Source organism: Somniosus microcephalus, chromosome 12 (assembly GCF_052327205.1).
Source record: "Somniosus microcephalus isolate GS21.2 chromosome 12, FLI_Smic_1.0, whole genome shotgun sequence".
Taxonomy (NCBI): Eukaryota; Metazoa; Chordata; class Chondrichthyes; order Squaliformes; family Somniosidae; genus Somniosus; species Somniosus microcephalus.
In genome coordinates, this window is record NC_140998.1 from 31,312,721 (window position 1) to 31,328,916 (window position 16,196).

Below are 16,196 nucleotides of genomic sequence, written 5' to 3' on the forward strand. Positions count from 1 at the left end.
AAAATAATATCCCCAACAGTAAGCAAGGACAGCAAGACGGCGAGTTTGATTAAATTGACTTTAATTTTGCTTGGTACTACAAATGCATCCGTACATTGACTTACTAACTGCAAGAAGGTAAATTCACTCGAGGCAAGTTTAAAAATACTAAACAACCATGAAAAAACACAACCATTTTGGAGGGGGAGTGGTTAAATTGGCATTGTATGCATATATAAAAGCTAAAAAATAAACATCAGTAACCAGCCAGGTACAAATAAACAAAGTCAGATATTTATGACTTCCTACAATGTTATAATCCCATCACTCTGACTGCCCATGACTTTCATTTAAGGAATTTGTCCATTGTTCCTGGCGTGACATTGCTGGGATGTCAATCATGAACTCTCTCAATTTTCAGATGCAATCGTCCCGCAACCGTCAGCTCCTGAGAGTGAAGCAACGGCAGTTTGCAGAGTAGAAAACAAATGTGTCCAATTAATTTGTAAGGAATTGTGTCCAACCTGCACTGACAGATTTTCAGGCACCCAGTTTACTTAAAAAAAATTGACCTTGCAGGGGGTGTGGTGGATGCAGCTTCAATAGCAGCCTTCGAAAGGGAATTGGATAAATACTTGAAGGAGAAAAGAATTGGAGATGATTTGAGGAAAGAGGGGGTGAGTGGGACTAACTGGGTTGCTCTTGGAAAGTGCCAGCGCAGACTTGATGGGCCAAATGGCCTCCTTCTGTGTTGTACTATTCTAGGGTAATCTGCCCAGTTAGTAAGGTCAGTAAGTTTACAGGCCCATCCATTTTACAAGTTGTTATATATTCAACAGAAGACGTTTTTCATCTTGGTTTGATTTTTGGTGCAGCTTTCACTGTCTTCAAAACTGGTAAAGCAATTAAAGGCTCCGGCAATGGCTCCACGCATTTATCCGTTAAGTAGTTGAGCCATACAGACGGAGAAGGTTCTAGGTTTCAGCCAGGGCAACGATAGTTGATGCCAAATTTGCCTCCACCCTGTCTGGATTAAGATGGGGAAAACTGAGTATCAGTTGCCTGGGAGGTGGGGGGTATGGCCTATGACAAGAGATTGAGTGGACGGGGCCTATGTTCCCTAGAGTTTAGAAGAATGCGGGGTGATCGCGTTGAACGTATAAAATTCTTCAGGGGCTTCACAGGATAGATGCAGGGAGGATGTTTCCCCTGGCTGGGGAGTCTAGAACTAGGGGTCACAGTCTCAGAATAAGGGGTCAGCCATTTAAGACTGAGATGAGGAGAAATTTCTTCACTCGAAGGGTGGTGAATCCTTGGAATTCTCTACCCCAGAGGGCTGTGGATGCTCAGTCATTGACTATATTCAAGATAGAGATCAATAGATTTTTGGATACTAAGGGAATCAAGGGATATTGGGATAGTGCGGGTAGGTGGAGTTGAGGTAGAAGATCAGCCATGATCATATTGAATGGCAAAGCAGGCTCAAAGGGCTGAATGGTCGACTCCTGCTCCTATTTCTTTTGTTCTTATGTTTTTAGTTGAGGGCAGGATCGGGGTCAGCTGTTGAGATTGACCAGCTAATATTCACCGTCTGGGCTCACACGTGAATAATGACCAATTAGGGGAGATACTGAAGGACCGTATCATGGAACTGTGCTCCAGCAAGGGCCCAGATCTTCAGGCCACTAACAATTCTTGCTCTTCACCAACTGCTAGTAGATACACTATAGTGGGGTGTCCCCATCCAGTTTGAGCTCTTACCAGCAGCAGGGCTAAGCTCAGGAATTCAACAGAATGAGGAAATGAATCTGCATCTCCCCACTTTTTGGTATTGTTCACTAGTGCTCCAATGTACCACTGCTAAAAAACGATGCTTATATGAAATGATTGCAGCAGGCCTGCAGATTATTTTCAGCCCAGGGTAGAAGTTTGGTGATCGATAAAAATGTATGGAATGGGGAGAAAAGCCTTGCAGCCCATTGAACCTGCTCCATTTCGACCGTGTATAAGCTGCACTGCCATGAAGTCTGTTCCATACAGACTATGTATAATATGAATTGGGTGCAATTACATCTGAGAGGGAGACAAATGAAGCAGTGAGTACTCGGAGGCTGTTTGGCTGTAAGTAGCACAGTAGCAGAGCTTGATCCTCACCTCACCCAACATACGCTTCCAGCAGAGGTCTCTGAATAGCAATCATAGAATCATAGAATGGCTACAGCCTATGCCAGCTCTTTGCGAGAGCACTTCAGCTAGTCCCGCTACCCCGCATTTTCCCCATAGCCCTGCAAATTTTTTTCCTTCAGGTACTTATCCAATTCCCTTTGAAAGCCACGATTGAGTTTGCCTCCACCACCCTTTCAGGCAGTGCATTCCAGATCCTAACCACTCAAGCTGCGTAAAAATGTTTTTCCTCATGTCGCCTTTGGTTCTCCTGCCAATCACCTTAAATCTGCGTCCTCTGGTTCTCGACCCTTCCGCCAATGGGAACAGTTTCTCTCTATCTACTCTATCTAGACCCATCATGATTTTGAACACCTCTATCAAATCTCCTCTCAACCTTCTCTGCACTAAGGAGAACAACCCCAGCTTCTCCAGTCTATCCACATAACTGAAGTCCCTCATCCCTGGAACCATTCTCGTAAATCTTTTCTGCACCCTCTCTAAGGCCTTCACATCCTTCTTAAAGTGCGGTGCCCAGAATTGGACACAATCAGGAGTGGAGTGGTCCCCCGGCCAGTTTCCTCCAACCTAACCCAAGGGCGCTGAGGTGGATTAAGGTGCCCTTATTGCAGCCCCTGGCTAAGATCTGCTAACACACTATCTACTGTGGATACCTGGCCTGTATTATCAATGGGCTATTGGAGGAGTATGAACTTCATTTCTAACCAGTTATCCAGCTGTTTTTTTATGGAGTAGGTTATTTGCACAGCATTAACTGTGTTTGCTGAGGAGAAGTCTGTACCACTATGGTGAGGAAGGGTGGGTGGGCAGTGGGGGGGTGGGGGTGCTGCAGCGGAAACTCCCAGTATCCACGCTCTCAGTTATCCAAGAGAATTTTCATGGGAGTTCTGGAATGATATAGAACAGAAGGAGAGCATCTGGCCCATGGTGCCTGTGCCAGCTCTTTGAAAGAGCTATCCAATTTGTCCCGCTCTCCGTCGCTCTGAAAACGTTTCCCCTTCAAATTATTTGCTTTGAGTCTGGGGACCAATAGGAATCAGGCCTTGGAATTAGGGCTTTTGGTCAGAAGGTCAGCAAGAGTTAGGGAAATGGTCAGATGGTCTTGCCAGATCAGTGGGAGTTGGGGTATGGGGTTGGCAGCCTGGCAGGAGTTAGGGCTGATTGCTTTGCATTGAAAAGGTACAATGCTGTAAAAAAAAACATATGAATGAATAATCAGATATAATCGTGATTTCTTCAGGATCTCAAGGTTTAGTGTTTGCAACTGGTGTCATTTTGTGTATGGAAGGAAAATTACCCTTTTAGGTAAACTAAATGCAGATAATTGTATAGCTTTTGATTGTTTAAGTGATCATCATAAAGTGCGCTTGACACACTGTAAATAAAGAAGCCATGTAAAATTCAGTTGTGAAGATATAGATAGGGGATTGGCTGTGACAGTTCACAACAGTGTCTTCATTCCTGTGCTGTCCTACACGTGTGCGGTAAAATGTGAAGACGCTTGATTTGTGCTAATTTCGATTGTCCTCCATTATGACGGGTAATCAAGATTCCACAGAACTTCCGACCTCTAATATCACTTCAGGCTTGTTAGCTTTCTGCTCGTGTTCTCTAGTTTTGCCCTCAATCTAAATCATAAAGCTTCCAGGCGAATGCATTGTGCAGGAGAGGCGGTTGCAGTCAAGAGACTTGCTTGCTTTCGGAATACCATGTGGGCTTTTCACAGCCATGTGAATTTTACAATACTTTCCCATATTAGGCAGTGCAATCACAAAGGCAGCTTCGCTGATGTTGACTGCTGGAAGTGGAAAAGGACGGGCAGAAATTTTAGCGACGAGCAGATTAAACTTCAATCACAATTAAGGATGGTGGGGAGACACAAACGTGCTCCAGAGTTAGTGCGTTTAGGAAGCTTTTCTCTCTGTGGGGAATGGTGTGTTCTACAGGGAGGCCTAAAGTGACAGAAAAATGTGTGTGTGTAGGGGGAATTTAAATAAAAAATCACTGATAGATGCTGACAGGTAAAAGATTGGGTCTGGGATTGAACTGGAAGTTTCAACCCATCTGAAATTGTCCAATTTGCCCAAGTTTGGGAAAATCTTAATTACCCCTTGACATAAGAAAACTACTAGGCACTTGGTCTAAGGGTTAAACAAAGCTTTAATCGACTGTTTTACAACATGGAGGTCTAGTTGTGTCCTTCACTAGTTCCTGTTAAGAATGTCCTGCGCAAGCTGGGCCCGTGCCCGAGTATTTATACTCTCCCTGGACAGCGCCACCCGCAGGCTGCTCAGTATTATTTCATAAGTCTTTCTTTCATGAATGACTGATTTATGTCACCCCTCATTGGGATTTAGAGCTGCTTTGGCAAATAATCAGTGTTGACCCATAGGCATAAAACGTACAGCAAAGTCAGTCAGGTAGGGTAATGGTGCAGTACTCAGGAACAATTCATTCCTGTCATTTAGGGTACTTTGAACAGCTCAAAGTTATCTCAGTGCTAATGTCTACTGTTCCCTCCACCCTGTATAGTACTGTACCATCCTTGCACCTTAATGACAGCTCCTGTATCCACACCAGGTAAAAGGCAACAATTCATTCAAGACTGGTACTGCACAGCTTGTGCGTGTATATATTTGGTGTATGGATGCTTCTGTCAGTGCCACTCCCAACTGCGGCAGAGCAACCGGGTGTGATTACCTTATCCTCTCTGGTGAGAACAAGCCCAGATCCTCCTAATAAATCCTGCATTTTTATAACTCACTCCATTTCCATTTTAGAATTCATTGCAAAGTTTAGAAATACTCCAAGTAAACTTGGGGGGTGGGGCAGAAGAGAGTTCCTTTGCTTTCTGTGCATGCAAAATTGTACGTGCTTATAAAGTAAGTAATAAATCCAATGAGAAATTCAGGAGAAACTTCTTTACCTTAGGAGAGTGGTGAGAATGTGGGATTCGCTACCACAGGGAGTGGGTGAGACGACTAGGGGAAGCTAGGTAAACACATGAGGGAGAGAGGAATAGAAGCATAGGTTAATAGGCTGTGATGAAGTAAGGTGGGAGGAGGCTCGTGTGGAGCATGAACACTGGCATAGACCAGTTGGGCCGAATGGCCTGTTTCTGTGCTATAAAATTCTATGTAATAAAGAACGAGTTTACAATTTTGCCACACAAAATGCACAGAGGAAACCTTCACAACATAAATAAAGTGCAGAAGAAACATTTTTATAAGGGCAAAATAAGCATGCAGAGTGATGCCACCCCTGCCCTTTGATCTCTCATGCGATGGCATCACTCGAGCGACAGCCAGAAGCAATCATCTATGTGCCACAACCTGCCTGAAAATAAACCATCTGGTTGGCCACCAACTAAACTAATTAATTCTTACTGCCTATCAATAATAACAGAAATCCAAAATGAAATGTCAAACTAGCCCTTCAAGGTGCATTGTTCCTTCAAGGAGGCTGGTGAGGCAGCAAAAGTGGGAGAATATAATTTTTTTTTGTATGTGCGAGGGCACAATTTTAATTTTATTTAGTGCCCTTTTCCCCCACCCCACTTGTTCTTCCTGTTGCACACATTGGATACGATTCTCTGAGATCCGGTGCTGCCGACAGAGCCTCGCTTGCTCGGAAAATCCCGTGCGCGCTGCCCACTATTTTCCATCCATCGATGGCGCAGGGTCTCAGCAGATTTACCCCATCTTCTCCAGTCAAGAAGCCCGGCTGAGAACGCGCTCACTTCTTCTGCCCGACCAACTCTATAACCAGCCATCGGACCACGCACGGGAGTGTCTCAGTGGGAGCCGGGGATTTGTTTTAGAACCCGACCTCTGATCCTTCCCTCCCTATCGAGACGGCTTTGGCCTCCTGCTCCTATCTTTTTACACGAGATCACCTCTTTAAAAAAAAATATTAATATTTGCTGAGGGTGTTCACCTACCCTCTGATAAAGGGCATGCAGCCTTGGTTTACATCCTGCTGTATTTGGAAGTCCTGCTTGGCCTCCAGTGCCTTGGGCCGTAGAGCTTGGAGGGCTGGCAGCCTGCCTCCAGACGTCTGGAGCTCCCCCTTTGGCTGGTGATGACATCCCCATCGGACTTTCTCTCCCCCTCAGACTCCTCCACCCTTGCTGAACGGTGCTCCAATTAGAAACCCAGTGGGATGGGGATTGAATCAATGCCCTCCCAGTCTGCGGTACCCATGTGTCAGTGCTTGAATACACAGCACCACCCACTGGGAGGATGTCCTTTTCTTTAAAAAGGAACTTGCCAACGTTAATTTTTATCACAGTGAAGACTGTGGCAGGCTCATATTTATAATGACTGTCCTCAATGAGTCCATTGAATCATTCTTTTTACAAACAGGAATTCTCATTCCGTATAACAGAGAAATTCCTATTGATGTGATCTGCTACATGTAAAGGGGAAGGTGAAGCAGGGGGTGAAGAGGCAATGAAGCTCACTTTGAACTCAGGAGCAGGAGTAGGCCATTCAGCCCCTCGAGCCTGCGCCGCCATTCAATTAGGTGATGGCTGATCGGCACCTTAACTCCATTACCTGCCGTAACTCCATATTCCTTGATACCCTTACCCAACAAAAACCCATCGATCTCAGTCTTGAAAGCTCCAATTGTCCCCTAGTAACAGGATGTGCGGCACTGCAGGTTGTTGCCCCTCCCCCTCCCTCACTACCAGAGGCTGGTGCAGACCACAGTACTAATCATACAGGATGTCCTGCAGGTTCCCCATAGAACTAAACACCTCAGGGACCTCGCTGTCCAGTTTACAGATCACCTTGTAAATGCTTTTTTTCCAGGAAGGGTCAGAGTCTTTCCCAGAATAGACTGCGTTAAAAAACTCTCGAAGTGTCACTTCCGCAACTTCCAAAAACTTCTTGGGAATCTGAGGAAAGAAAAAAAATAGCAAATGCGATGATTCAGTAGGTTGCAGCAAACCCTACAAAACAACAGCCACTTTCCAGCCAGTGAAATGTAGTTTTAAAATGTTTCTTCAGCTCCCTTTCATTTATTAGATCATTTCCTTATCTCCCTGTAGGCCCTCTCAATGGCTCAGCGTGTTTACCCGGCGAGGACCCAAACCACACGGACCAGGGAGGTCCCAGGTTTGATCCCCAGTTTACGCTGAGATAGATGGAGAGGCATCTACAATCGGTGAGGTGCTACAATAGGTCTTCCCATCTTCCACCCTTCATAAACTTGAGCTCATCCAAAACTCGGCTGCCCGTTCCCTAACTCGCTCCAAGTCCCGTTCACCCATCATCCCTGTGCTCGCTGACCTACATTGGCTCCCGATCCATCAATGCCTAGATTTAAAATTTATCATCCTTGTTTTAAAATTGTTCCCATGGCCTCACCCCTCCCTATGTCTGTAACCTCCCCCAATCCTCCGAGATCTCTGCGCCCCTCTTGCACATCCCCGATTTAATCGTACCACCATTGGCGGCGGGGTCTTCAGCTGCCAAGGCCCTAAACTCTGGAATTCCCTCCCTAAACCTCTCTGCCTCTCTCCTCCTTTCAGATGCTCCTTAAAACCTACCAAGTTTTTGGTCTCCTGCACTAATATCTCCTGATGCAGCTCAGTGTCGAAATCTGTTTGATAACGCTCATGTGAAGCAACTTAGGACATTACAGGCGCTATATAAATTCAAGCTGTTGTTCGTTCACTGAGCTGAGGAGGAGGGGGGAAAATCATCCAGTGTTTCTGCTCCAGATCACTATCCAGTGACTGCTGCTGGAAGTCTGTTTCGATATTGCGGAGGGCAGGATTGGAATTGGCGGCGATGGCTTTTGTGGTCGGATAGCCGGCCGGAGCTCACCGTCAAGGCTTTTGCATTAATAATGGCTACTTGGGTAAGCTATGGGAGTGCAAGTGTCACCCGAGGAACCGTACCTCAGCAAGGACTCAGCACTTTCAGGAGAACAGGGAATGGGAGAAATGGGAAGCGAAAAACTATTTCCTCTACTCTTTAGATTCCCCTGTCCCACTGTGGTAGCTGAGAGGACAAACACAGATAGGTGACCCATTGACAGGACAGTGCCAATATGAGAACAGCACCAGGTTAGTACATGCACTTTAAGGTACAGTGCCCTATGTGGTGCGCATCAGTACTGGGACAGGCGAGAGCTGTTCCGTTGGGACGGACTTCACTTGGCCAGTGCTGGGACTAGAATCCTGGCGAATTGAATAACTAGGGCTGTAGAGAGGGCTTTAAACTGATTAGTGGGGGGGGGGGGGGGGGTTTAAGAGAGCGAAAAATAAAAATGACAGCGGAGAAGGCAATAGAGCAAGGTAGCAGTGGGGGAATTAAAAACCAGAGCGTGTCAGGAAGGGACAGAATGTATATAATGATAAAGGTAAAGTAGTAAAAGGGGTAAAAGCAGGAATAAATTGTCAGAAAACATATTTGTAAGTTCTTTATCTGAATGCATGCCGCATTCGTAACAAAATGGACGAGTTGACGGTGCAAATAACTACACATGGGTATGATCTGGTGGCCATTACGGAAACATGGCTGCAAGATGATCATGACTGGGAACGAAACATACAAGGGTATTTGACAATTAGGAAGGACAGACAGGAAGGAAAGGGAGGTGGGGTTGCTATGTTAGTCAAGGATGGAATCACTGCAATAGTCAGAAATGATATTGGGTCAAAGGATCAGGATAGTGAAACAGTTTGGGTGGAGATAAGGAATAATAAGGGGAAAAAGTCACTAGTGGGCGTAGTCTATAGGCCTCCTAACAGTTGCAACTCTGTTAGTCGGAGTATAAATCAGGAAATAGTTGGGGCTTGTAATAAGGGAACAGCTATAATCATGGGGGATTTTAACTTTCATATTGACTGGACTAATCAAATTGGGCATGGCAGCATTGAGGAAGAGTTCATAGAGTGTATTAGGGACGGGTTCCTTGAGCAGTATGTAACTGAACCAACCAGGGGGCAGGCAATCTTAGATCTGGTCCTGTGTAATGAGACAGGATTAATAAAAAATGTCCTAGTAAAGGATCCCCTTGGAGTGAGTGACCATAATATGGTTGAATTCCAAATTCAGTTTGAGGGTGAGAGAGTTGGATCTCAAACCAGCGTACTGAGCTTAAATAAAGGAGACTATGAAGGTATGAGAGCAGAATTGACTAAAGTGGACTGGGAAAACAGATTAAAGTGTAAGACGGTACAAGAGCAGTGGTCTACATTCAAGGAGATATTTCACATCTTTCAAGATAAATATATTCCACTGAGGAAAAAGGGGAGTAAAAGAAAAGACAGCCATCCGTGGCTTAGTAAAGTAATAAAGGATAGTATTCGACTGAAAACAAGGGCATATAAAGTAGCCAATTCTAGTGGGAGGATAGAAGATTGGGAAGCATTTCAAAGCCAGCAAACAATAACTAAAAGATTAATTAAGAAAGGGAAGATAGATTATGAAAGTAAACTAGCAAAAAATATAAAAACAGATAGCAAGAGTTTCTACAGCTATATAAAAAGAAACAGGGTGGCTAAAGTGAACGTTGGTCCCTTAGAGGATGGGACTGGGAAACTAGTGGTGAGGAACAAGGAGATGGCAAAGACACTGAACAAATATTTTGTATCAGTCTTTACAGTAGAGGACGCTAAAAATATCCCAACACTGGACAAACAGGGGGCAATGGGGGGGGGGGGGGAGGAGCTAAACACAATTAAAATCACTAAGGAGATGGTACTAAGTAAAATAATGGGACTTAAGGCAGATAAATCCCCCGGACCTGATGGCCTACATCCTAGGGTCTTGAGAGAAGTGGTGGTAGGGATTGTGGATGCATTGGTGATCATTTTCCAGAACTCCCTGGACTCAGGAAAGGTCCCGGCAGATTGGAAAACTGTTAATGTAACACCCTTATTTAAGAAGGGAAGTAGACAAAAAGCTGGAAACTATAGACCAGTTAGCCTAATATCTGTGGTTGGCAAAATGTTGGAGTCCATTATTAAGGATACAGTAACAGAGCATTTGGATAAACATAATTTAATAGGACAGAGTCAGCATGGTTTTACGAAGGGGAAGTCATGTTTGACAAATTTGCTCGAATTCTTTGAGGATGTAACATACAGGGTGGATAAAGGGGAACCAGTGGATGTAGTGTATTTGGACTTCCAAAAGGCATTTGACAACGTTCCACACAAAAGATTACTGATCAAGATAAAAAAATCACGGGATTGGAGGTAATATACTGGCATGGGTGGAAGATTGGCTATCTAACAGAAAACAAAGAGTTGGGATAAATGGTTCGTTCTCGGGCTGGCAATCAGTAATTAGTGGTGTTCCGCAGGGGTCAGTGCTGGGACCCCAACTCTTTACAATCTATATTAACGATTTGGAGGAAGGGACCGAGTGCAACATATCCAAGTTTGCCGACGATACAAAGATGGGAGGGAAAGCAGTGAGTGAGGAGGACAAAAAAACCTGCAGAAGGACATAGACAGGCTAAGTGAGTGGGCAGAGATTTGGCAGATGCAATATAATGTTGGAAAGTGTGAGGTTATGCACTTTGGCAGAAAAAATCAAAGAGCAAGTTATTATCTAAATGGAGAGAAACTGCAAAGTGCTGCCGTACAAAGGGATCTGGGGGTCCTGGTGCATGAAACACAAAAAGTTAGTATGCAGGTGCAGCAGGTGATCAGGAAGGCCAATGGAATCTTGGCTTTTATTGCAAGGGGGATGGAGTATAAAAACAGGGAAGTCTTGCTGCAGTTATACAGGGTATTGGTGAGGCCACACCTGGAATACTGCATACAGTTTTGGTTTCCATATTTAAGAATAGATATACTTGCTCTCGAGGCGGTTCAGAGAAGGTTCACACGGTTGATTCCGGAGATGAGGGGGTTGACGTATGAGGAAAGGTTGAGTAGGTTGGGACTCTACTCATTGGCGTTCAGAAGAATGAGAGGCGATCTTATCGAAACATATAAGATTGTGAGGGGGCTTGATCGGGTGGATGCGGTGAGGATGTTTCCACTGATGGGTGAGATTAGAACTAGGGGGCATAATCTTAGAATAAGGGGCTGCCCTTTCAAAACTGAGATGAGGAGAAACTTCTTCACTCAGAGGGTAGTAAATCTATGGAATTTGCTACCCCAGAGAGCTGTGGAAGCTGCAACATTAAATTAATTTAAAATGGAGATAGACATTTTCCTAGCAGATAAGGGAATTAGGGGTTACAGGGAGAGGGCAGGGAAGTGGACGTGAGTCTAGATTCAGATCAGCCATGATCCTATTGAATGGCGGAGCAGGCCCGAGGGGCCGTATGGCCTACTCCTGCTCCTACTTCTTATGTTCTTATGTTCAAACAGATAGAAAGTCTATGTCTGGGATACAGAGTGTTGATAAACTAATTGGCATAGGTGTTAAATCACAACACTTAAAAATTATGAATATGATAATTGCTAGACATGATGTTGAAATGTGTTTGTTTAAAAGTAGAATTTGATAAGATGTTTTCATAATTCACTCCCCTTCCCATCTCTCAGTCTGTCCCTGCTGAGAGTAAGTGCAATGGGTGAGATATTTGCTCCCAGTAGCCCTCTATATCCAGCCACTGGACAGGAGGTATACCATAACAGCCTCTAGGATGAGCCTTTTCTCTCTCTCTCTCCCCGCAGGGAGGTGCATGTGAGTGGGTGGTAACAGGTTCGTTTGCGTGCAGCATAAACTGGTAACCCAACACCACACCATGGTTCCAGTGCTCTCTGCCAATGAGCCCTCCTGCACAGAATGCATCAGATAAAATGCAATACTGCAAAATGCTAGAAATCTGAAACAAAAATGAGTAAATACTGGAAATGCACAACAGGCCAGTCAGCCTCTGAAAGAGGAGGACAGGCTAACGTGTCTGGCACGGTCCTTGATCCCAACTTTTCTGACGATTAAGGGTTCCATCCAGAACGTTAACCTCTTTGAGGCCTTGCGCAATCTCCTTCACATTTCCAGCAGTTTCCCTTTTTATTCATTTCGGTTCAGGTTTTGTCTGTTGATTACACACACGCTGGAGATACGTGTGATACGAGATAAGTTCCAACACATGCAGTGGGACGCTTGCTGCAAGAGATATTCTCTCTCTGCTTTTACAAAGCTGTGCCTGGGAATGGAATGTCTTAGCGCTGAGGTAAAGCAAACAATCCTAATCTCTGCCTGCAAACTTCCCACTGTAAGAATGCAAAGAATCATTTCTCAGCATCCCGCGCCAATCCTGATTTCAGCCCCACTCAGGCGTGTGAATCAGTTAATCCCGGGTTGTTTTAGTGCGACCGTGTGGCTTCCGATTCCCACACTTTGCTTGATGAATGTTTCATAGCGAGTTACCTGGAACAAGCCTGACATCAGCGAGAAGGACATTAAACGTGGCTCTTGTGATTGACGATAAGGAGGACAGTCTGAGAGTAGGGGGAGGGGAGTTACCTCGATATTGGAGGGCTGATGTGAGGGGTGGACGATGTGAGGGGTGGACGATGTGAGGGGTGGACGATGTGAGGGGTGGACGATGTGAGGGGTGGACGATGTGAGGGGTGGACGATGTGAGGGGTGGATGGGAGAACTCTGGTGTTTGACCGGCACTAAATGCTCTCCACACTTGCTGGAAACCATCTCAAAGTTCCCTGGCTAAAGGAGTGGCAAGCAGAGGGAGCATGTTTGAGTAATAATGTGTAGTGCTATAAAGGTGAGCGGCGTGGGTTTAATCTACGTGCCACAGATCCTGATTCAAACTGCATTGTTCTGAATGGACTCGCTTGTTCACACCTCCCCATTGTGAGGAGGAGGGAAGATAGGAGGGTGGGGGGGGAGGGGGGGGGGGGTGGGGGAGTCATAGGGAGAGTCACTGCCAGACTGCTGCTGTACTCCTGCTAGGGGCCAACTAAGGAGCACCAATAAGCACTCACCCCAGAGCAGGTGGCCTGCCCTTACAATGCTGGAGGTGCTTGGATTGGCAGCAATTGTAGGGCAGAAGAGGGAAAAACAGAGGACTGTCACACTGAGAAAGGGAATGGAATATATTATTAAACAGAGCGATTAATTATTGCTCATGATGGTACATTTTTATTTAAAACTTGTAGGGGCTAAATCTGGTTGATTTGCGCCGCTAACGCCTCCCGCAAAATTCAGCGGGAGGTTAGCGGCGGCGCTAACCGTTAGCGCTGCGCCGCCTGCGATGACGTCATCGCCGTGTGCAGCACCCCACTCGCACCCCGGTTGTAATATTGGGTGGCGCCCCCCCGACCTAACCCGCCGGACACTATGTCCACCGGGGTCAGGGGGGCCTACCTGCGGCCGGGGCGGCGTTAGTTAAAGGGGAGGTGGCGGGTGGCCATTTTTGTTGCTGGCCGCCTGCCAGTGAAGCCCCCCCCCCCCTTCCACGGGGTGCTGGCTGCTCTCCGTGAGCCCGGCACTCCTCTTGAGTGCCGGGCTCGTTTGCTGGCACTCCCAATCCCTGGTGGCCCAGCTGGGTGCCGGGACACGCTGTGCCAGGCCCCTCCCCTTTAGCACCGCAATATTGGCTTGCAGCGCCCCAAAAGGGACGCGGGGCACTTCCAGTAGCGCCCCTCCTGCCTCTCGGGGCGTTACCTGGGAAAATCGGCCGCGGGGGGCGCTAACTTTTTCGGGGCACTAACAGGGGGCGCCACCCAATTTTTAACCCGTTGTTTGATTAAAATACTTGGCCTCCCCAACTCAATTTCGGATCAATTGAAATGATAATAAGGAAGCTCTGACTCTCCTGTGAGAGAAACTGAGAGTGACGCAGGGAGTTAGCGTGACAGTGAAAACAGATGGGAGATCATGAATTGCACATCTCTCAGTAGATGCAGGAGAATTGGTGAGCTTGCCTGCTAGAAAGTAGGTACGTTATATCTGTGCATCGGGTGATAATAGGATAGGGTGTGGCTGTGAACAGTCACTATCGAGGCTCACACATGAGAAACTGACCACTCAGAGGTACCAAGATCTGCCAGCTCTTGTGGAACCATATCATAGTATGAGGCAATACCTCCAGGTGAGACCTAGAGATGTATATTTTAAATTGTTTGTGATAAAATTAGTAAGGAAAGAAGAATTCCTACATGTAACGACGTTATAAATCAAGGGGGACATAGATAAATAAGCAGGATGGGCAGATAGGAGGCAGATGCAGTTCAATGTTGGAGAAATCTGAATTGATAAACTTTGGAAGTAAGAACAGGGAAAGGAAATATACCTTACACAAAAGCAAAATATTGCAGATGCTGGAAATCTGAAATAAAAACAGAAAATGCTGGAAACACTCAGTAGGTCAGGCAGCATCTGTGGAGTTCGTTGACCTTTCATCAGAACTGGCAGTAGCTACCTGATGAAATAAGAGAAGGGAAACAGAAAGCAATGAAGGTGAACAAGGTAAAAGATGAAAGGTCGTCGACCTGAAACGTTAACTCTGTTTCTCTCTCCACAGATGCTACCTGACCTGCTGAGTATTTCCAGCATTTTCTGGAAATATACCTTAAATGGAGTAGTGGAGCGGAGGGAATTTGGTGTGCAAATACACAAGTCAATGAAGGTGGAAGCACAAGTAAATAAGGCCAGACAAAAGGGAAATGGAATCCATGGTTTTGTATCTCGAGACAAGTTGTACAAAATCTTAGTAAGGTTGCAGTGGGGAGTATCGTGTACATTTTTGGGCACCCGCTATGCAATAGCAAAGGTGCAGCACAGATTCACTAGGATGTTACCAGGGATGAGGTGCTACGGTGATGGAGAGTCTTGAGAGGTTAGGGCTGAGAAGATTAAGAGGTGATCTAATAAAGATTTTCAAGATGCAGAAAATCTTGCAGATGAGGGCGAGAAAAGATTTACGAGAATGATTCCAGGGATGAGGGACTTCAGTTACGTGGATAGACTGGAGAAACTGGGGTTGTTCTCCTTGGAGCAGAGAAGAGTGAGAGGAGATTTGATCGAGGTGTTCAATATCATGAGGGGTCTAGACCGAGTAGATAGAGAGAAACTGTTCCCATTGGCGGAAGGGTCAAGAACCAGAGGACGCAGATTTAAGGTGATTGGCAAAAGAACCAAAGGCGAAATAAGAAAAAGCCTTTTTATGCAGCGAGTGGTTAGGATTTGGAATGCACTGCCTGAAAGAGGCAGAGTCAGTCGTAGCTTTCAAAAGGGAATTGGATAAGTACCTGAAGGAAAAGAAATTTGCAGGGCTACGGGGAAAGGGCAAGGACTAGCTGAAGTGCTCTTGCAGAGAGCCGGCATGGGCTCGAAGGGCCGAATGGCCTTCTTCCGTGCTGTAACCATTCTATGATTCTAAGATTATGAAAGGTTACGATAAGGTAAATAGTGATAGGCAATGTTCCCTTTAAACAGCGCAGCCGGCTCACCAGCTTTTACATAGGAAAAACTGCCCATGCATAATGTTACATGTTGACCCTGTGTTACCATCCTTCGTCCATAGGTTACTGGATTTCCATGACGGTTCTGTGGGTAAACACACTGTGTTGGAGAAATTGAGTCAGTTGGGTGGGGGGCAATTTTCTAGTAAATATAAATATGCACAGAAGTCTTGAAAGAGGATGTAAAAGACGGACCTGAAAATCATTGGCTTTGTTGTAGTGCACATTGAGGGCACGGTAAAGGTCGGAGTCTCTGGTGACTTTTAGGTCATTGGCGTTGGTCATTCCATCATTTACAGCCTGTCGGGCAAACTTCTCCATCTGGATGTAGTAAAACTCCCGGAAGTTGCTGAACCATTTGATAAGCTGAGATGTGATACATCTGTTAAACTGGTGGTAAAACAGATAAAAAAAGGGAGCTGGTTATTCGACTTGGGTCTACCTCTGTTACACAATACATCCTTTTTTTTTTTTAATGTGTGTTATTGAAGTTATTAAAAGTATACAAATGAAGATTAAATATCTAATAAACTTTCCTGAATTGTACAAATAGGCAATTATCTCATGCACAATCAATAATATATTATCCCTCTGTGATATATTTAAAGCCCTGATATATATATAT

The 16,196-nt window shown here is 45.5% G+C and overlaps 1 protein-coding gene across 1 annotated transcript in view; it reads right to left on the reverse strand.

Moving 5' to 3' along the window:
* Window positions 1-5,498: 5,498 nt before the first annotated feature.
* LOC147109106 (prospero homeobox protein 1-like) overlaps window positions 5,499-16,196 on the reverse strand; it is a 66,489-nt gene continuing 55,791 nt past the window's right edge. The window contains exons 4-5 of the mRNA XM_086004176.1: window positions 15,767-15,961; window positions 5,499-7,063 (exon numbers count right to left, since the gene is read on the reverse strand). Coding sequence (XP_085860302.1) covers window positions 6,878-7,063; window positions 15,767-15,961 — 381 coding nt within the window. The 3' untranslated portion in view covers window positions 5,499-6,877. The remainder of the gene's footprint in view (window positions 7,064-15,766; window positions 15,962-16,196) is intronic.